We start from the raw sequence: 23262 nt of genomic DNA, 5'->3' as shown, positions 1-23262 counted from the left end.
ATATACATAGAAATGGCCATTTATCTCTAAAAATGTTTCTTTGAAATTTTGACATTTTTTGTACGGATGATAAAGAAATCCTTTTAAATATGTTCCTGATGAAACATAGAGATTAGAAATGAAAATGGGAAATAAATTATTTTTTAATGAATGTTGGCTCTCTCTGGAGTCAGATCACTTTTGATGTGTAATATAGTTTTTAGAACCATTAAACTATCTACTTTGGAAAATTTCTAAGGATTGGGATAAATTTCTATTTTTAAAAGATATCAGAGAAAAAGAAGCTATTAAATTCCTTTTTTTAATAGTGGTTAATTATATCAGCCTACTGCCTGAACCTAGAGGTTGAGATTGTTTACATAATGATGCATCTTAAAATACAATCTGAATTCTGTAATAGTCATTTTTTTTTTCCAGTCAGACTTCTAATCAAGCACACCTGTATTCCCTTTCAGCTATCTTTTTATTAGCTGCTACAATGAAATATCAATAACAGATCTTCTACCTCAAGTCCTGGACATTCTGCTGAAGCATATAAGTTTGATTTGCAAAGGCCACTGAACCCAGTTATTCTGTTTTCAGGGAAAATGACAAGGCACAATAGATGGCTTTGTACCCTCTTGTCAAAAGGATGAAGCATTAATACTATGATTCAGATTTCGGTGTGCCATCCAGCACTGGTTATCTGGCATTATGACAGGTTTGCTAATGATTCCTGATGTGAGTGCCACAAAGAAAAAATTGTAAATAGACTCAGGATAGCACTTTAGAAAAACTGTTTTTCTTTAAGAACTAAATCTACATGATCCCATCAAATAAAAGCTTTGAAAAGAAAAAGACCCACCTTTGATGATTTCTTATTTTTTCTACTGTTTTCTGCTAGGAAGATTCATCTTACTTTGCTCTTTCTGATGCATGACTTTTAAAGGGAAAATTGTGGTGATTTTGTTGTGTCTTTTCTAGAATTGTGATTTTCATCTTACTTTTCAAATGTAGATTTTAATATACTATAGCTTATTTATCAATTGAGAGTTTCAGTTAAAAGCCAAATGGTTGGAATTTAACCTCAGTATGGGGAAAATACTACTTATTAAAAACAAATGATTAAAGGAAAACCTAGACAAATAGTATCAGCTTTTACATAGAACTTTTGCAAGTTTTTTGTCATAATGCTCCACTGGGTCAGGCTTCCTTTTCCACGAACGACCTTTGAAGGGCAAAGTTTTTGAAAATGTGGTTTCTAGTTTTTAAAAGTTTTTTCTCATTATAGTAATAGATTATCACTGTAGAAAATTTGAAAGTACAAAAACCATGAAGATAAAAATTTTTAAAAATCACCCAATAATTATACCTGCAGTAATGTTTTAAGTATTGCTAATGTTTAAGTATGAGTTTATGTATGACCCTTATATTTTTTAAATTTGCATATCCTCAGATATGTTACAATTTGGGGGTCACACTGAATATTCTGTTTTGTGACCTGCTTTTTTCGTTTAAAATACCTTATGAGCATTTGATCACATTGTTATAATCAAAACTTATTTTAACAGTGCTGTTTAATGAAACGATTTCTGTCAGGATTATAGTAAAAATGTTTGTCAGAGATGAATTCCATATAAAACTACCAGTATAGCAATCACATTATCAAGTATCATTTTGGTGTGTTTAAGAGAGTGTTTACTCAGGGCTATGCTAGGTATTTTGGAGGATAGATACAGAGATGAACGAAACGTAGTTCCTGGCTTCACACAGACTTAAGATCCAGTGAGGGAGGCCAACATGTACCCCATTGTTTGTAGTAAGAACCAGCGGGGAGGAGAGATGAAAACAGAAGTTCCTCAGTGTGGACTTAGAGTTCTGCCTGGGTGTTGGCTTCAAAGAGCAGGTGAACAAGTGGTCAATGTGCAGGCCTTTTGCCTTAACAGTATTTTATGTGTACAACACTGTGGGTCTCCAGGTGGAGTAGACACAAAACTGAAACCAGCACGGGAAAGAGTTGGGTGTGGAAGTTAGAAGGGTAGGGCAGGGTGTTAGCAGGACTGGGGTAGTTGCCTCAGAAGTAAGAACAAATATAGATAACAACAGCATTCTCTGGGGCACCAACTTTTTATAGTATTTATAACTTGGATTCCTGGCCATGCATCAGATTTTTTTAGAGAAATGATTGTTACTTGCAAATATATTCTACACAGAAATACTTGCTTTATTTAAGCAAATAAAAACCATAAAAAACTTTCAAATAAAAAGTAGACAGCATGATAATGGGTTTTATTTACACATAATTTGAATATAATGAAGCAATTTCAGTGCTGCATTAATATTGAATTCTACATGTAGTAAACAGTGTTAGGCTTTTAGGGATGGGTATATTTAGTTTGGTGTAGTTCAGGGATTTTTCAGATTACCTAAACCAAAGAGTTCTTACTTTAGCTATGCTTCCAGTTCTTCTGATGGTAAATGCATTAAAAATAATAATCAAGGAAGGGAGGGAAGGAAGAAAAGACGGAGAGAAAGGAGGGAGGGAGAAAACATTTCTAGGGTGTGCTGGGAAAGGACCAGATGTGCAGCAGCAGACTTGACCTTAAACTGCCAGTGAAATAGGACCCAGGGCGGTAGATGAAATCTGACCAATGTGTTTATGATAGCTGCTTCCAGGAATCAGTGGAGAATGGACACTCATTTTAATATGTACTACTGCCCTAATTTGTAATAGAGACAAAGAATGTGACCTCCAGCAGACAAAGACAAATACTGTATCTTCTCATTTACATGTGGAATGTAATAGAGATAGAAATAGAAACTCATATTCTCATAGAATTAAAGAGCAGAGTGGTGCATTTTCTTCAGGGGCTAGGTGTGGGGGAAATGGGGAGATGTTGGTCAAAGGGTACAAACATACAGCTCTGAGGTGGATCAGTTCTGGGGTTTTAATGTACAGCGTGATGACTGTCATACCAGATTATATACATGAAAGATGTTAGAGTAGATCTTAAGTGCTATCTCCACACATACATAAAATGGTAATTATGTGAAAGGATGGGGTTACAAACTGACCTTACTATGGTAATTGTTTAACAAATATATATATGTATCAAATCGTTGCATGCATACCTTAAACTTATGTATATATTTTATGTCAGTAATATCTTCAAAGCCTGAGGGGGAAAAAAAAAAAGAACGTGACCTCTGTTAGCAGGAGACTTTCTCCTGACTGGTGAGGTGGCAGCAGGATTCTGCGGAAGACAGCAACACCGCTTGATCGCTTCAGTCTGTGTTTCTTCACACTGTAACTCAGAAGAATACTGAAAACTGGCCAGCTTTAAACACTAAGTGGCTCAAGAGATTCCAGAAGATTTAGTGCTTTTCAAATTTGGGACAGAATAAGAATTTAGTTACATAAATTATTTTAAAAATTCATTAGGTTCCACTTGCCTATAATGAGAGTGGAATACTTAAAGAGTTATGTTGATAGGGATTGTCGAAGTTTATAACCTTGAATATATCCTCTTACAGATAAAAGACCAAATAGAGATAACAAGGTGGCATTTGAACACAAATATGAAATATAGATGTGACCAGTAAGAATATATCCATAGTTGCTAGCTTATAGCAATTATGAAGGGCCTTGGTGTCATACCTGAGTTAGTTGAAGTTCTTTTAAATTATTGTCACAAGGTTCTACTCAACCCACTGGCCCTTGGAACTCTTGTCTCAGCTTGTGTGAACTCTTCCTCACTTCCTAAGAACCAGCTATACTGGATTTTTCTCAGTTCCTGTCAGCACTGTGTTCTTTCCCACCTCAAGTAAGTGCCTTCGCATGTACCACTCCCTCTACCAATCCCCCCAACTTTTTGTTTTTTCTGTCTAGTTGGCTTCTATTTATCCTTCAAGTTTCAGCTCCAGTGTGATTACTCAGTGACGTCTTCCTAGACTCCCTAGACTTAGGATCTAGATTATAGATTCCCACAGTGCTCTATGCTTCTCTTTCATAATGCTCTCGAGTTTGAAATTTCTTTCTCAGTGTTCATCTTCCCTGTGAGACTTTTCGTTCAGTTGGGTGCACTCTCATTCACTGCTTTACCCGCAAGAGCCTACTACTCAGGACTCAGTAAATCTTTTTTTACACGATAGATGTGACTTTCATAGAAGGGTGGGCTCTCATGAAAGATGGTGTTCTAAGCTTGTTTTCTTGTAAGCTTAAGCAGGAGAAGAAATTCATGGAAAGGAGGGAGGGAAGGAGGGAAGAAGGGAGGGAGGTATTCTAGCACAGTACTTCTAGCGCAGGTTCTGTAGCCAGATTAACTGGGTTCAGATCCCGGGTCTGCTCCTTTCAGTGATATAACCTTGGGCGAGTTACTTAACCTCTCTATACGTCAGCTCCTTACCTATAAAATGGGAATAATAATAATAATATCTACCTTAAAGGTTTTCATGAGAAGTGAGTGAAAACATATAGCATATATGTACAATATAATAATATTATAAAATAGCAGTCCTGGGCTTCCCTGGTGGCGCAGTGGTTGAGAATCTGCCTGCCAATGCAGGGGACACGGGTTCGAGCCCTGGTCTGGGAAAATCCCACATGCCGCGGAGCAACTGGGCCCGTGAGCCACAATTACTGAGCCTGCGCGTCTGGCGCCTGTGCTCCGCAACAAAAGAAGCCACGATAGTGAGAGGCCCGCGCACCGCGATGAAGAGTGGCCCCCGCTTGCCACAACTAGAGAAAGCCCTCGCACAGAAATGAAGACCCAACACAGCCATAAATAAATGAATTAATTAATTTAAAAAAATAGCAGTCCTAGTCATCAGTGTTCTGATGAACAGAATTTGAGGAATTGGCATAAAAGCTATAATTAAAACTTACTTTTAAAGACGTAGAGTTTGCTGTGTCAATGAAGAATTTACTGTAGCATTTTGACAGAGTCCAAATAAAGTTAATTTCATTAAGAAACAGTTTAAAATAAAGTTTTGTATAGACCAAGAATACTGTATCAGTTAAGTGAGTATTCTGAAATTTCCTGCATTAGATGATGTAGAGGGTGAAATGAACAGTTAAAGATACAAAGTTAAGCTGACTCATTTGTTCTGTGTGCTAGATCCTGGGACTAAATCTGTAAAAACAAACCATGGCCTTGGTCCTAAGATAGCTGACAAACTTTTGTGTTTAACAACTGTATAAGATATTTTTAAATAACTTTTGTGCCCTAGAATATATTTTACTTTGAAATGTGTAGATACTGATTATCTAGAAAAGTCTTGTTCAAATACCATTTACAGTTTCACAAACAAGTGGACTGCAGTTTGATTTATTTTGTCTTAGGGAACTCCCGCCTTGAACCAAGGAGCCAGTTTGGAGTTAAGCTTATGTATATCTTTTTCACTAGTTTCATGGAGCTCAGGATGTAGAGGAAGCAATAAAATGCAGTGCTCTTCTGAGTCTAGGTCTAATGGGAAATGACTAGTTAGTAACATCAGTTGTGTTGAACTAGTTAGATTGAACAGTTTGCTGGGGAACTTCACCAGGCTATCTTACAGTCATCATAGTAAGGATGAAAAGTGGGACATGGTTATGCCCGTACTTAGCCTTTGAGGAAAACAGATTTTTTTTTTTAAAGTTTATGGCATCTATAGGTGTGGTTCCAAGACTAGAGATTTCTAAAAGAAAAGTTATGTGACGAAATTCTTATGGGTACAAAGAATGTTCTGAGCAGCTCAGGATTTTTAAAAGATGTATGTGATTGATAATTGGATGGAACGCAATCACATTTGTACAGTGCTAAGTAAACTGTAAGAAATAAACATTGAAGAATTTCCTTTACTATCCGCCGAAGCTCAAAAGGAGTTTAGATACTTCAAAGAGCTCAAAGAGCTTTTAAGGTTTTGTTTGAAGCAAGAGCAGTGAGAAGGAAGAGGTAGGCTTACTGTGAGAAGATGTTATTGGTAGCTGTTTACAGGCAGAAATCAGTTCTGTACCATTCTTACTTTGCTTCCGTAGTCTTGAACTGGAAGAATTACTTTTCCAACAGTAAAAGATAAAACAAACAACCTCAAATGAGGGAAATTAAATTTTAAAAAGATAAGGAGATCGTAAGAGTATCATTCACTTTAAATGAAATTAAGTTTTCATGACTCAGCTGAATTGCCCCCCAGGAGTTAAAGGGACTCTCAGGTATGATCTCAGGGTTATTGTCGATATTCTTTGTGAAATCGTGGAGAATATGGGAAGTACCAGGAGACTGAGGCGAGACAAATGTCCCAGTTTCCAAAAAGGCATAGATTGAGAAAACGCAAATCCACTTCCCTAACTTTAAACTGTGACAACATTGGAAGAGATTGTAAAAAATAAAACTAATAAAATATTGAAAGTGTTTAGAAAAGAAAGGGGTGGTCTCCACGAATCAACGTGAATGTATAAGAACAAGACATGCCAAACTGACCTTATTTTTTTCTTTTTTTTCGATTGTATAATTACTACTGGATTAGACAGTAGTAAAGACATGTCATATCTTGACTTTGGCAAGTGGTTGACAAAGTCTCCTAGAGTACCCTTACAGAAAAGACAATGAAATGTTGGCATTTGGGTTGGTTTACAGCTGCTTGCATGACCACACCTATGCCAGCATGCCACAGTGTTTACCTAAATAATAACCAGTGACTCTATACACTGATTCTTTAAAGAGAAATGGTAGTGAATATTAATTGGCATACACTCAGAAAGTATGAATTTGAGTTATGAGTTCTTTTGACTGAGGAATTGTATATTGAAACTTGAGTGCCTGGATTTTATTCATATGATTGAGATTTCAGTTATAGACTTTTCCCCTCCTGAGCTGTATATGTAAGATTTACAGATCTCTTTTTAAGTTTCATAAATCAACTTGATTTATAAATCACTTAAAAGTCAAAGAATAATCTTAACACTTAAAAGCAAAGGCTGGCTGGGTAAGAATGCAATTATGAAGAATCTTTTTTCTTATTTGTTTAACAACTGCATTAACCCCAAGTAGATGTTTTCATACTCTTGAAATGTCAAGTTTCTGTGAAACTCTCCTTAAACAAAAGCCGGAAGTTCATATACAATTCAATAATATAGATAATCTCAGCGGTGTCTCTGTGAGCTAATGTTTCTGTTGGCCTTCTGGTAATTCCACAGCCATCTCCCTATTCAGGATATTTGTACTTTTTTTTTTTTTTTTTTTAAATAAATTCCCTGGAACCACATCGAAGTGGAAAGCATATTCTGTCCCCTTACGAAAGTTGTTCTTGGCTTCTTGAAGCAAGGAAGTCCATGATGACTGCTATATCCAATATATTCTGTTATTAATTATTATTAATCTTAAAGAATGCCAATCCATATAATTTGTTAATCTTTTATAGTTGACATTTCTTTGATATTTGTAATATTTTGTCCCCAACCTCAGAAAAGTGTGATGATTTCTTTGAATAGTTGCACAGTTTAAATAAAATATCCCATTTATGAAATTGTACTTCACCCTCTTCTTTGCAACTGTTCATCTCAGCATTGCATCCAGAATCCCCATAGAAGTTGAGGGTGAAGATAGAGTGCAGTTCCCGTCCTGATAAATCTAGGTGTTATTCTTTAAATCTAATTCTTTCCGCTTTAATGATTCTTTATCTTAAGGTCTCGCGGGCCCTTGAAACAGGAATTGAGTTGTTTACCTTCATTTTCCCTTAAAAGAGCCCCTCATGTGGTAATCTGTGATCTATGATTTTTATTATGGCTTTGTCTTGTTGTTTTTATACATTAAAATCCAGTGTGGGTTTTTAGCATTGTATAGTTATCTCTGTGAGTTATGCCATATTTTATAGTAAAGCTTCAAATTGAAAAATTTGACAAACCTTGAATTAAAAAAGTGTTGATTTAGATTGTCTTCTTTAATAAAACAGGCATTAGCCTTTATCCAGATTAAATCTGTTTTTGAAAATACATTGGATAGCAGGTTTTTAGATAATGGAGCCTATATAACTTATTTCAAATAGAAAAAAATGATTCATTCTCTGTCTAGTCAAAAACCCTAACCAAACTTCTGCAAGCATCACTTAATACTTTGAAGCACCTATGTAACAGTCCACAAAAGCTTTTGTATACTGATTATTACAGTGCATTTGAAACACTCCTTATCTAATTTTAAAAATACTTAATGAACTCATTATTGGGTATGATTTTGTTCACTAAGCAATGAGACTGTACAGTATTGATTATGAATTGGGTTTTTCTTCTGCCCAGCAATGAACAAGTTCCATAATGTAAATAAAAAATGAAATAATATGATTCCATTTAAATTGGAGTTGGGTTGGTGGGGCCCCGAAATGCCTGGCAGAAGCAGCCTCTGGGACCACACATTGTTCTGTGTTATTCCTGTAAATATCTTTCAGGTTTTCTTCTTTGATCACAAGGTTCTCCCCTTCCTCAGCATCTATTTTTGACAATGCAAAACAGGGACTTTTTGGTTTATGTTTATTAGTTTAGGATCTGAATGTTATCTCTAAACTTTAGAAGCACTCTGATTTCCTGCTTATTTTAATACTCTCTCATATAGGTTATGTTTATTTATATATGTGAGAAAAGACCAAAAGAAGGGATTAGAAATGCTGTGTTACAGAATAATAGTTAAAAGAATGAACTGATCTGTAGTAACCTTTGATTTATCTAATCTGGTCATAACTATGCTGTTCCAAATAAAATAAAGAGTATATTTTAATCAACTAGTCATTTCTTATTCAATAAGATAATCTGTTTTGATTTAGCATTGCTCTTTTCTAATTATCTGAAATCTTGTCTAATGAAAAGTGTTTGGATTGCTTTGATGTTTATTTTAAGCTCAACCCTTATTATAAATTCACTGCGATCAGATTTCTGCAGTCCTCTATTTTTCTGCTTAATATTTCTTTGAGACCCCTAATATCCCTCTTTTTAATCTCCCATTTTCCCCACAAATAAGAAAAAAAAACCTTTCACTCCTATTTATTCACATTGTATCTAGGAGTCAAGCAAGTGGACAGAAAATGCCTGTTCAATCTAGTGATAGGCAGAAGGTTCTGAGTAGGACCCATTTGGCCTGTTAGAGATGAGAAAGATGGCCAGTGTGGGTGGAACATAGTTTGAGAGGGTGAAGGGTGAGTGAGTTTGGGTCAGAGATGGCCAGAGCTGAAACATGTAGAGCTTTCTAAGCCCTGTTTAGAAGTTTGAATTATATTCTAAGAGCAGCAAGAAGTCATTTGTGGCTCTAAACAGAGTAATAATTATCTGATTTATGTTTAAAAATCTCATTCTGGCTTCTTTGTGAATGGTGAGAGCAGGAAGGAGCCAAGAATGGATGCAGGGAAACCGATTAGAAGGCTGTTACAGAATTCCAGGTGAGAAATGATGGTGGCTTAGCTTAGATGGTGACAGTGGAAATGGAGGGAAGTGGGCAGTTATGGGATATGTTTTGGAGGTAGAACTGACAAAAGTTGCTAATAAATTGCGTTGAGGGATAGAAGTAAAGAAGAGAAATTCAGAATGACTTCTAGGTTTGGGGTTTGTTCTATTGGATTGGTGGTGGTAATTTTCTAAGACAGGAAAAGCTAGAGGAGAGGAAAATAATGGGAGAGGATAGAATTAAGAGTTCTGTTCTGGTCATCTGAAATTTGAGGTGCTTATTTGACTTCCAAATATATCTGCAATATATAGAGAGTTTGATGAGTTTGGAGCCTGGTGGAGATAGGTCAGGGATAGAGATGTGATAAGAATTTGGCACTTACCAGGGTATAGATCGTATTTAAAGTCATGGGACTGAATGAAATTACCTTAGATATTTGTCATGTTCTGTGACTTATACGTCCTCCCTCTCCTTCCATGTAAAATTATGCCTACATTGTGTATTAAAGTTGTGTATTTTAATTATAGTACCTATAATAGTTTGATACAGTTGTCTTGTTTTGGATAAAATGTTCTGATTTCTTTTTTCTATTTATGGCTAAATGTTTTAAGGGTATTCATTAACTAGCATTGATATTTAACTGGAGATCTAACAGTTATGTGTTTTGTCTTGTGTGGTTTTTTTGTAGGCAAAGTCATTAATAAAGATTTGCGACATTACCTGAGTCTTCAGTTTCAGAAAGGATCAGTTGACCACAAACTGCAGCAAGTGATTAGAGATAATCTCTATTTGAGAACTATTCCATGTAAGTATGAGATGGAATAAAAGAAATGCAGCCAAAATATCTTTATTTAACTAATCAAATGTCTAGAAATAATTCAGTAGAGTATCTCATATGAAACTGTGGAGACTAAGTTGGGGCATTGGAATGAAACAAAAATTGGATAAAGAGAAAAATTTTCAGAGGACTTTCAAGTGTTTTGTTTTAAAAATAGAAAAACTAGAAGATTCTATGTTTTGACTTTTTAAAAAGTCATTAGACTTTAAAATTTTAAGAATATAAATGTACATGTTGCTAACTAGATGTTTTTCCTATAAATCAATTTCTAAAGCCTATGCAGTAAGAAGACTATTTTGCTCTTAATGCCTGTACACTGAGAACAAATATTTTTTATTAATTATTAGGATACTACTAATTTTAAAATCTGCCTCTTCCCCAAAGGAAAAAAGGAGGAAGCATGCAGTGCCACCTTTGTGGTAATCCATTTTGAATTTTTATCTAGATGTTGGTGTATCTCTTCTAGTCTTAATAGTTTTCATAGGACCTGATTGTTGTTGTAATGATAGTTTTGGCTTTTTATTGTTTTTTTTAACACATAACAAATCATGTATGCTTGGTTTAACTAGTGTAGGTCTGGGGAAGAATAAAAGCAGTAAACAATAATAGGGAATAAAAGGGCATTCTGGTTTGTTTTACTTTTCAGTATATTTGTAATTCCTTGTGGATACTAGCTTTTATAAGGCCTCTGGAATTCTTGATTTCTTTATCTTGTTATTTAATCGCACACAATGTCCAGTTCATCACCAAACCTTCCTAATTATGCTTCTTAAATACCTATCTCTCTGCACTACCATAGACCCTCACTCTTTCTTACTTGGACTTTAAAAAACAACCACAACAACAACAAATAGCATTATGTAGTTGCAAAGAGCTAAGTAAAACTGACTTCAAAATCTTGATTCTGGCGTTTTATTAGTTGATTTACTTGGGCAGGTTACTTAATCTTCCTAAGCTTCAGAATCTCCATGTATAAAATGGGAATCATAAGGCTCACCTGATATCATTATTAGAATTAAAGTGAGAACATAAATGTAAACCACTTGGTCTAGAGTAGGTACTCAAGCAGTGTGTGGCCCCTTGTCCCATTCTAACTGTATCCCCTGACCCCAGTGTCACCTCAGTCTAGTTCATCTTTTTTTTTTTTTTAATTAATTAATTAATTAATTTATGGCTGTGTTGGGTCTTCGTTTCTGTGCGAGGGCTTTCTCTAGTTGCGGCGAGCGGGGGCCACTCTTCATCGCGGTGCGCGGGCCTCTCACCGTCGCGGCCTCTCTTGTTGCGGAGCACAGGCTCCAGACGCGCAGGCTCAGTAGCTGTGGCTCACGGGCCCAGTTGCTCCGCGGCATGTGGGATCTTCCCAGACCAGGGCTCGAACACTTGTCCGCTGCACCGGCAGGCAGATTCTCAACCACTGCGCCACCAGGGAAGCCCTAGTCCATCTTTAAAGTGCACGTCTGATTCTTGTCCATTTGTAGTTTATCCTTCAAAAAGTCCTGTTGACTACAAGTCTAGACTCCTTAACATGGTATAAAATATTTTGTTTTAAAATCTGACTACTTATCTATGATTTCCTCCCATAAATCTACCTTGTCAAATTTCAGAATTGCAATTCCTGCCTTCTTTTCTTTGCATTTGCCTGATAAATCTTTGTCCACCTTTTTATTCTTTTATCTTTCTGAATCTCTTTGTTTTACGAATAGTGTTGAACTTTGTAGCCAGTGTGAAACTATATTTATTGATTTGATCGATATCTTTAGTCTCAGTTTCGTCATGTTTTTCTAATTTGTAGTCAATGTGAAACTTTATATTTGTTGATGTGATTGATATCTTTAGTCCCAGTTTTGTCATGTTTTTCTATTTTACCCATATACAAGTATTTTATATAAAAAGGCTTTCACTATGTAGTCTATTTTATTTGAGCTCTCTTTTTAGGAAGATTTGTATCTTTATTCTACTGGTTATCTCTGTACCTTTATATAATACTCTTTGTTTCTCATCCCTTTTGTTTTTGTTCCTACTATGAGTAATATTAAAATTATCTAGTCATTTCTTCTTCCTCCTTACCTCTCCCTCTCCCATCATCTGACTTGAAATAATATCTTTTTATTCTCAATGAATATAAGGTAATCAGCAAGCTCATTCTGCTTTGCATATGCTTTCCTCATTCTGACTGTTTTTTGATGCTTGATCTGTATCTATATTGGCAATGCAAGCAACCATTATGTACTGTACTCTCCCCTTTATAATCATCATTTATTCTCCATTCTTTGGGTAGATACATATTTAGTCAAGCTACCAACCCTTATGTTGTTGTTTCTTCAATAATTCTGGTTGTCTAAAGCTTGTTGTCTACTAAATTTCCATGAAAGGTTCACAGGATCATTATAGCAGTTTCTCTGTGGCCTTTATACTTTAAAGTTTGTTTGGATGGATATGAAATTTTTGGCTCGTAATTTCTTTCCCAGACTATCTTAATTATCTAATTGTTTTCTGGCATGAAGCATTGCTCTTAAAAAAATCTGAAAACAATCTGATTTTTATCCCTTTATAAGGAACTTGGTATTTTGCCTGCATGGGGTGTCTCAGGGTAACATTTTTAGTTTCATAACTCTAGAGCTCCCTCCTTCCTTGTTAAAGCAAGGTAATAAAAATATGTACTTGTACTTTTTGCTGCCCTCTGCCACTTTTACTTGATCTTCTTTTTAACTTACTTCTACTGTCCTAGTTTTGCAGTTTCTCCCCAGTGTGAGGTTTTGCCTTAGAAAGGAGCTCTACAATTTATTTGTTTTAATTCATAGGTTCCAAACAGCTATGGCTGTTTCAGATCCTAACAGGAACTCCTAACTTAAAACTGAACTGCCCAAAACACATCCAAGAATCTAGAAGCCCTGATGCATCAGTAGCAGTTAGCAAACTGAATGGCCACATCTGGTCTCTAAATGTAATTCTTTACTAAAAGATGCCAGATTGCGACTTCCCTGGTGGTCCAGTGGTTAAGAATCTGCCAGCCAATGCAGGGGACATGGGTTCAAGCCCTGGTCTGGGAAGATCCCACATGCCGCGGAGCAGCTGAGCCCGTGTGCCACAACTACTGAGCCTGCGCTCTAGAGCCTGCAAGCCACAACTACCGAAGCCCACGTGCCTAGAGCCCGTGCTCTGCAACAAGACAAGCCACCACAATGAGAAGCCTGCACAACACAACGAAGAGTAGCCCCCACTCGCCACAACTGGAGAAGACCCATGCACAGCAACAAAGACCCAATGCAGCCAAAAATAAATAAATAAATAATAAAAATAAATTAATTATAAAAAAATAAATTAAAAAAAAAAGATACCAGATCTTCCTGGAGAAAATTCTGATTCCCCATCTGGGGCAAGGAAAGTACAAGGTGAGCTTGGAATATCCAATTGTATCAGAAAGTATGCTTAAAAAATTTGGGGGACATATCAGAAGAACATAAAAAAAAGCCACCTAGATGGGGTGCCCACTGACAAAATCTGAGACAATTTAAACAACAAAATTAATAAGAGAGAAGGAGAGACTTCTACTCTTGTCAGACATTGCACTATAGATAAAACACAACTGTGATCCCTAAGAGAAGAGGAAAGGAGACTGCACACAAAGGAGTCCTGTAATTTCCTCAGCTTTCTTCCTGGAGGCACTTTCGAGGCTACAGCACAGTAAGGAAGAACCCAGGCAGAGTTTAGCAGACTCTGAGTTGCGGGGACAGAAATATGAGTTCAAGAAGTCTGAGGTGTTTGGAATTTGCAAGACAGGGTGTCAGAGAGGAAAGAACTATGAAGAAAAGGAGTTCAGGCAAACTGCACAGGTTCTTCCTTGGGTGTATTGCTGAATACTAAGCTGAGAATGTGTAGGATGAGACTTCACATAGCAGGGCAAAGAACTCTCTGTGAGCTGTAAGATTAACAATACCAGAGCTTACACAGGGCCAAGAGAAATTTGAGTTCTAACCAGACTGAGTGGAGAGACCCCGTAAGGGTCATGGCTTACTAGTAGGATTAAAATGACCATAGGTTAAGCTCCTTGAGGCCCATTTTAACAAAGTTAAATTTAAAAAGTCCCAAAAGGATCAAGTGAATATGCATGTAACTTAACTGTTAGTAAAAATAAAGGAAAGGAGGGAGGGGGGAAAAGGGAATAATCCACACTCTTTAAAGGAAGTCAACAAAATCTAGACACTGAATAACATAATATTCACAATGTCCAGTGTCTAATAAAAAAGTACTAGGCATACAAAAAAACAAGGAAATGTGACCCATAATCAAAAGAAAAGTGAACTGATTAAAGAAAAGAATAGTAATTAAAAAAAAACAGAAAAGACACAGATAATGACCATACCAAGAATTTTAAAGTTATCATAAATATGCTCAAGGATTTAAAGGACAATATGAGCAGAATAAAGAGAAAACAAGATGTATACTTTTAAAAAGAACTAAGTGGAACTTCAAAAATTCACTGGATGGGCTTAACAGCAGATTAGGAACTGCAAAAGAAAAGATCAGTGAACTTGAAGACTTAGCAATATAAACTAGTCAAACAAACATAGAGAGGAAAAAGAGTACAGTGAACTTTTTAAAAGCAACCAAATAGTGAGACAAGACAGAGACATTTCTACCTTTGTAATGAAGGACTAACTGGTACTGGATTTACCGTCTTATCATAAACAACCAGAAATTGGGCAAGCTATCTATAACAGCTGTTTTCAGACATTGGATTATAAGCAGAACAGGACTGTGATCTGCTCATATTGACCTATGGCACACTATCAAGCCAAAGTGGGGGAAGCAGAAAAAATATTTGAAGAAATAGTGGCTGAAATATTTGCAAATTCAATGAAAACTATAAACCCATAGATCAAAGAATCTCAACAAATCCCAAGCAGAAGAAACATTTAAAAAAAAAGAAAGATCAACGTACATAATAATCTAATTGCTGAAAAGCAGTGATAAAGAGAAAATGTGAAAGGCAGACAGAAAAAGAGGTACATGCAGGGGAATATAGAATGACTGCAGACTTATCAACAGAAACAGTACAAACTGGAAGTCAGTCAAATGCCATCTTTAAGATGCTGGAAAGAAAAAATGCCAACCTATATAAAGTAAAAATATCCTTAAAAATAAAGAGAAATAAAGAAATTTTTGAGACAAAAAAGGATGAGGGAGTTTTTCACTAGCAGACTTGTACTATAAGAAATAGTAAAGGAAATTCTTCAGATGGAATGGAAATGATACCAGAATGAGAACTAAAAGGAAAATAGAAAAAACTTCATAATTATAGTTCAAGATTATTTCAATACCCACTTTAGAAAAAGTAAGCAAAAAATCAACAAGGTTATAACACAAATAACACTTTCAACCAACTTGACCTAATTGTTATTTGTTAGAGTATACTACCCAATAACACAAGGATATACATTCTTTTCTAGTGCACGTGGAACATTTACAAATATAGACCATATTCTGGACCATAAAACAAGACTCAGTAAATTTAAGAGGATTTAAATCGTACAAAATATGTTCTCTGATCATAATGGAATTAAATTAGAAATCATTTATAGAAACATATCTGGAAAATCTCCAAATATTTGGAAATTAAATAGCACACTTCTAACTAACTTGTGAGTTAAAGAATAAGCCACAAGGAAAATTACAAAATATCACACATATCAATACAACATATCAACTTGTGGGATGTTGCTAGAGCAGTATTTAGAGGAAAATTTATAATATTAAATACTTGTATTAGAAAATAATAAAGATCTCAATCAATGATCTAAATTTTTACCTTAAGAAGAGCAAAGTAAACCCAAATTAAGTAGCAGGAAGGAAATAATAAAGATAAGAGCAGAAATCAAGAAAATAGAAAACAGAGAAATGATAGAGAAAAATCCGTGAAATCCAAAGCTGCTTCTTTCAGATTAATAAAAGTGATAAACAACAATGTTGAGAATGGGAAAGATGGCATCACTGAAAATCCTACAGATGTTAAGTGGATAATAAGGAATATGCTAAACAACTTTATGCCAATAAACTCAACAACTCAGATGAAATGGATAAATTCCTTGGAAGACAGAAACTCTCAATGCTCACTCAAGAAAAAATAGATGAACTGAACAGCACTCTATCTATTAAAGAAATTAAATTTGTAGTTTGTAACTTTCCCAAAGAGAAAACTTCAGGCCCAGATGGTACTGGTGAATTGTTCCAAATATTTAAAGAAGAAATAATGCCAATTCTACATAACCTCTTCTGAAAATTAGAACAGTTCCCAGCCTCACTCTGTGATCTGAGCATTATCCTTATTCTAAAGTGAGATAAAAACTAGATCAAAATTTTTCATGAACATAGGCTCAAAATCTTTTAAATCTTTTAGCAAATCAATATATAGCAATATTAGAAGAAGGATAACGCATTATGACCAAGTGGGATTTGTCCGAGGAATGCAAGGTTGGTATAACATTTGAAGATTAATATAGTAACAGACTAGAAAAGCCATATGATCTTCTCAATAGGTGCTGAAAAAACATTTGACAAAAATCCAACACTAGTTCATGATAGAATCTCTCAGAACACTAGTCTGCCTGTTTATTACTCACTGCCTCTTGGCTTCAAATCTGCTGTTTTTGCCTGCTTATGATACTGTCACATTTTTCGCTTACCACCTGACACAATGTTAAGCTTCATCAGTAGAGTGTGCAGGAAGGATACTAGAAAGAAGAGGCTTCTTTTCCTGGTTCCAGTGTGTCTTTTTCTTTTTGCTTCTGCCTGCAAAATGATACTCAGTAAGTTTTAGCGGCACTCTACCAGTCATCTACCCAGTGGCAAGTTCAGTAGTGCACCTGGGCAGGGGTGGGGAGGGGGATGGGGGGAGGGGTGGGGGTGGGGGGAGTCCCAGCAGCAAGTTCAGGAACACCCTCATAGGTGGCTTCATGAGTTCCACCAATGCACCAGCTGAATTCCTGCCAGTTTCCTGATGAGTTCTGTGGGGACCCCAGCAGGCTCCCCAGATTTCAGCAATATCTCTTGTAAGTGGTTTTCCAGTGGGTTTCTAGCAAGCCTAGCCAGTGTCCCAGCTGGTTTTCTAGTAAGTCCAAAACACCCCCCTACATCATCCCTACCACTCAAGGCAGCTTGTTGGTGAATTTTATTGGTACTCCAGCAGACAGTTCCCTGCCCACCAGCCTCAGCCTACTGATTGTGAACCAACTCTGTCCCAAGGCAACCCAGTAAACTTCTCTACCATCTAGTGGGCTGCTACACACCTTCTCCAGCAAGGTCTGAATCCCAGACTTTGAGAGCATCTCTTTGAGGATGGTACTCTTTAGAGTTCTCTTTTATTCCCTCTTAGTTAATTCTTTATAAATAGTTGATAATTCTTTACATTAAGCTGTCCTTGTTCAAGTTACCATATAGTTTCTTGCTCCTATTTGGACCCTGGCTGATACAGAATTGGTACTGGTAATAGTTCCAGGAGACAGACCTTCCAAGAAGGGATTTTAGGATTGGTTTTGGTTGTGTACTTGGGCTTGAGCCCAGAGCCAGATTCCTTCCAGTGGGAAGTACGTTGCTGGTAATTCGTGACAAGTGGCATCACAATTTAATCATAGTATAACCTATGGCTGATTGTGATGAAGTACCCGCTGAGCCAAGTACCTTGGGACCCAAATGACTGCTACACTTGACCATTATAGCAGTAATAATGGCTATAAACACTGAGGTGTGGGATGGATTCTCCTGAGTGCACCAAACACTTAAAGAGAGAAAATGACAATATAAAATCAAATTGTTTATTATTATTAGAAACTAATATAACAAGATTTTAATAACACTTTTAAATGATCTCAACCCGATACAGCCATTTGCTAACAGAAAACCTTAAAAGAAGGGAACATGAACACAAAATAAATGCCAAATAAAAATCATCTAAAAATTTGAAAGGTAATACCACACATACTTAATATTTGAATTTTTCAGTCCTGAAATGAAAATTTAAAGCACACAAAGTATCAATTGCATTATCTGATGGTCTTGATTTTTTTTTGGTAACAAATATTCAGACATAGAAAAAAATATATTTCATTTTGCATTGACATTCACAAAATTGTTTAGTATGTCCAAAAGCATCTTCAAATTGGGTGTTAGCCATTGGTCATTCATATAAGCTTGTTTCCTTTTTTTTTTTTTTTTTGTTCACGACCCACTATTCTTTTTTTTTTTTTTATCATCTTTATTGGAGTATAAGTACTTTACAACAGTGTGTTAGTTTCTGCTATATAACAAAGTGAATCAGCTATACATATACATATATCCCCATAACTCCTCCCTCTTGCTTCTCCTTCCCACCCTCCCTATCCCACCTCTCTAGGTGGACACAAAGCACCGAGCTGATCTCCCTGTGCTATGCGGCTGCTTCCCACTAGCTATCTATTTTACATATGGTAGTGTATATATGTCCATGCCACTCTCTCACTTTGTCCCAGCTTACCCTTCTTCCTCCCCGTGCCCTTGTGTCCATTCTCTACATCTGCATCTTTATTCCTGTCCTGCCCCTTGGTTCCTCAGAACCATTTTTTTTTTTTTTAGATTCCATATATATGTGTTAGCATGAGGTATTTGTTTTTCTCTTTCTGACTTACTTCACTCTGTATGACAGTCTCTAGGTCCATCCACCTCACTACAAATAACCCAATTTTGTTTCCTTTTATGGCTGAGTAATATTCCATTGTATATATGTGCCACATCTTCTTTATCCATTCATCTGTCGATGGACATTTAGGTTGCTTCCATGTCCTGGCTATTGTAAATAGAGCTGCAATGAACATTGTGGTACATGACTCTTTGAATTACGGTTTTCTCAGGGTATATGCCCGGTAGTGGGATTGCTGGGTCGTATGGTAGTTCTATTTTTAGTTTTTTAAGGAACCTCCATACTGTTCTCCATAGTGGCTGTATCAATTTACATTCCCACCAACAGTGTAAGAGGGTTCTCTTTTCTCCACACCCTCTCCAGAATTTATTGTTTGTAGACTTTTTGATGCTGTTCATTCTGACCCGTGTGAGGTGATACCTCACTGTAGTTTTGATTTGCATTTCTCTAATGATTAGTGATGTTGATCATCCTTTCATGTGTTTGTTGGCAATCTGTATATCTTCTTTGGAGAAATGTCTATTTAGGTCTTCTGCCCATTTTTGGATCGGGTTGTTTGTTTTTTTTGATATTGAGCTGCATGAGCTGCTTGTATATTTTGGAGATTAATCCTTTGTCAGTTGCTTCATTTGCAAATATTTTCTCCCATTCTGAGGGTTGTCTTTTCATCTTGTTTATGGTTTCCTTTGCTGTGCAAAAGATTTTAAGTTTCATTAGGTCCATTTGTTTATTTTTGTTTTTATTTCCATTTCTCTAGGGTTGTTTCCTTTTTTAATGATGAAAATATTTTGTTTTCTTGCCCTGATTTTGTTTTTGCCATTGAAATCTATATTGCTTTTACTTCAGATTTTAGACCAGTTTCTGATTTCAGGTTGAAGTGTTCTGCAACAACATTCACTTCTTGAATTTCTTCTCTTAAAGTATTTACAAAGCACTGAAACTCACAGCTAATATCAAATGGTGGAAAATGCCAGAAAACTTTGTTGGATAGTGTTCAGGTAACATTCAGATCTCCCAACCAATGTTAAAAATGTTACACAGAATCATAGAGCGAAACTGCCAATTTAAGGTCTTATGTAGCCTTCAAAACTTGTAATATTTTTGGAACATCACTCACAGGATTTATATAAAGTATAAATATATATAAACTTATTAACATTATATTTGCAAGAACAACCCACCGTTAGCAGCAGAGCCCTGACCACACACTTGCTGCATGGGAACAGCTGCAGGTAAGACTGACTGAGTAGCTTGTGATTGCTGCTCTACTCTAGGCTTCTGCCCTAGTCCCTGAAAATGTCAGCTTTAACATTTGATTCTACTTTTCAGTGTTTCCTGCTCTTACTTTCAGTTGAAACCAGTAACATCTCTATCTCAAATTATTACACTTTAATTCTCACAGCAGAACTATAATACCTTTTGTTCCCTCATTTTCCCCATCAACTGATTTTTCTTGGGATTTAGAAAAAGCAGATTTGCCAAGAAGCTCCAGAAAGGAATTCCTACATGGAAACTATAATGTAAATCAACTATAGCTCTCATGTATTGTTGGTGGGAATGCAAAGTAGTGCATCTACTTTGGGACTTTTTCTTATAAAGTTAAACATACACTTATCATATGACCCAGCAATTCTACTCCTAGGTATTAACCCAACATAAATTTAAATATAAGTCTACCCAAAGACTTGTAAATGTACAGCAGCTTTATTTATAGTACTGTCTAAAATCTGGAAACAACCCAAATGTCCACCAATGGTGAATGCATAATCAAATTTTGGTATATCTATACAGTGGAATACACCTCAGTGATAAAAAGATATTTAACAACAAACTGGATGAATCTCAAAAGTGTCATACAGAATGAAAGAAGCCAGACACAAACTGCTACTGAAATCAAATTAATGTATGATTTCATTTATATGAGATTCTATTAAAGGCAAAACTATAGTGACGACAGATCAGTGGCCGCCACAGGGTGGGAGACTGCAAAAGGACACAAGGAAACTTTTGGGGGCAATGGTTCCCAAAATTCATAGAATTGTACCATTAGAATTAGTGACTTTTATTATAGATAAATTATATCATGATAAAGTGGCCAAATAAACTCCCTCAATTATATTCTTTTATATTATCAACAATTAGAAAATGAAAATTTACAAAAAGATATCATGTATAGCATAAAAATATTTGAAATACCTAGAAATTAATCTAAATAAGTATAAAGTGTAAAGATCACTATAAGGTCAAATTAAGGGACATTAAGGAAGATCTAAATATATTGAGAGACATTTCTTGTTCATGGATTAAAGACTCAATATGGTGGAGATATCAGGTCTCCTCAAATTGATTAATAGATTCCATAAAAATTCCAGCATTTTTAGCCTGATTCCAGAAGTTATATAGAAAGACTATGAATAGAAAAAACAAGGTAAGTGGAATTGCTCTGCTATATCTCAAGATTTATTGTGGCAGTATAATAATTACAACACTGTGATAAAGGTGCAGGAATGGTCAGTAGATAAATGGGATGTAATAGAAAGCCCAGTGATAGACACCCAGTCTTATATGGGTGTTTCTATATAAGATTCCCATGACAGAAGTGCCATGGCTGATCAGGGAGGAAAATAATTGACTTTTCAATAAATCTTGTTGAACAACATTTGGAAAGAAAAGGAAATTGGACTACTACCTCCCATCAAGTCCAAAAAAAAAAAAATGTTTTAGTACATTAAAGTACTAGATGTGAAAGGCAAGGCTGTAATGCTTTTCAAAAAGAATATGGAGAATATCTCCATGGCCTTGGAAAGGATTTCTTCAACAAGACACAAAAACCATTAGCTATAAAGGAAAGGACTGATAAATTTGACTACATTAAAATGAAAAACTTCTGTCATCAAAGGACCATTTATAAAAAAAAAAAAAAAAGGGAAAAGAAATCACAGAGTGGGAGAAGATACTGTCTGTTCCGCAACATTTGTTTCAATACTGCAGGTAAGTTCATATGTGATTGGTAAGTAGGTAGTTGAATGATGTCAACTGAACCGAGGTAATATTGGTTCTTATTTCATTTGCCCCAGCTAATGTTTTATATCGTCAAGTAAACACAGAATATACAAACATAGCTGAATGTTGTTTCTACTATGTATGATGCCTATTCACCTCAATTTGGCCTCTTTTCTCAATTTGAACTTGTGCTTTATCTTAAAATTGTTGATTGCACTTTTTGCCTTATCTTCGTTATTCAGTAGCCTCAACCCTCCATGTACCCCTTTCTGTCAAGCTACTTTTCCTTTCATCTCTTTTTTTCTTATTGTTTTTAAAGACAAAATATTTTATTTATTCTAGTATTTTTTTATTAGGAATATAAAATATCTTTTAAACTGTACTAATATTTTTCATTGGGATTGGTATTGATTTTACCAAGTGCTCTGTTTACAAAGTTGCAATAAGTTTTCAGAGATCAGCCCTATCCTATTTTCTCCATAATCTTCTCTTATTTTTGGTGCATGATTTTGCAGAAAGCAGTATCTGAAGAAAGCATATTTCACATTTTAGCAGAAATACCTCATTTGCAACACATATACCTGGCAAAAGATGCAGTGCTTCAATACTGACGCAGTTATTTCACATTTTAACCTCTCTACAATTGGAATACATCTTACAATACATGAAATCTTTCAATTATAATTGCCAGGTTTTTTTTATTTTTTAGGGATAAAATAATGGTGCATTTTAGAAGCTGTTGATTACTTAGATTTGATGAAGTAATGTAGTATCCAGAATGTAAAGAACTACGATTCTAAAAAGGCAGGCAACCCAGTAGAGAAATGGCAAAAGACTTGAACAGCCACTTCACAACAGAAGAAATCTCTGTGGCTAGTAAATATATGAAAAAGAATGTTTAATCTCATAAGGCAGCTGCACATTAAATACGCAGTGAGATACCTTTACATACTTAGCACGTTGGCAGAAGTTTAAAAACCTGATAACAAGTATTGATGTGGACACACAAGGATGCATATGATATGATTCCCTTCATATGAAGTTACAAAACAGGCAACACTAAGCTGTGTTGCTCAGAAATGCATTACTTAGTTGGTAAAAACATTTTTAAAAGGAAAGGAAATCATCATCACAAATGTCAAGATGATGGTTACTTTGGGGGTGGAGGGAGGGAGAGATTTATGATTGGAGGCACACAAGGGGGCTTTTGGCACCCTGGTAATGTTCTGTTTCTTCACCTGGATGAGTTTGCTTTATTATTACTTGTTAAACTTTATACATATATATGTTTTCTGTACTTTTCTGTATATTTCAGAATAAAGCAAAAAGGAGGGAGGGGTCAGTTATATCAAAGGTTGTTGATTGGC

The 23262-nt window shown here is 35.7% G+C and overlaps 1 protein-coding gene across 7 annotated transcripts in view; it reads left to right on the top strand.

Moving 5' to 3' along the window:
• The window catches only part of MAGI3 (membrane associated guanylate kinase, WW and PDZ domain containing 3), a 254560-nt gene that overhangs the window by 143213 nt on the left and 88085 nt on the right, over window positions 1–23262 (top strand). For 5 of the 7 annotated variants that reach the window (XM_082457811.1, XM_082457813.1, XM_082457812.1 and 2 more), the window contains one exon: window positions 10072–10188. The exons of 1 other annotated variant lie outside the window; for it this stretch is intronic. In XM_082457811.1, the coding sequence (XP_082313937.1) occupies window positions 10072–10188 (117 nt within the window). Of the gene's footprint in view, window positions 1–9323; window positions 9379–10071; window positions 10189–23262 lie in introns of those variants that run through there. One more of the 7 variants, XM_082457815.1, reaches the window with a different exon arrangement.

The sequence above is a fragment of the Balaenoptera physalus genome (assembly GCF_965194825.1).
Source record: "Balaenoptera physalus genome assembly, chromosome: 1".
NCBI lineage: Eukaryota > Metazoa > Chordata > Mammalia > Artiodactyla > Balaenopteridae > Balaenoptera > Balaenoptera physalus.
This window is presented reverse-complemented; position numbering and strand designations above follow the sequence as displayed.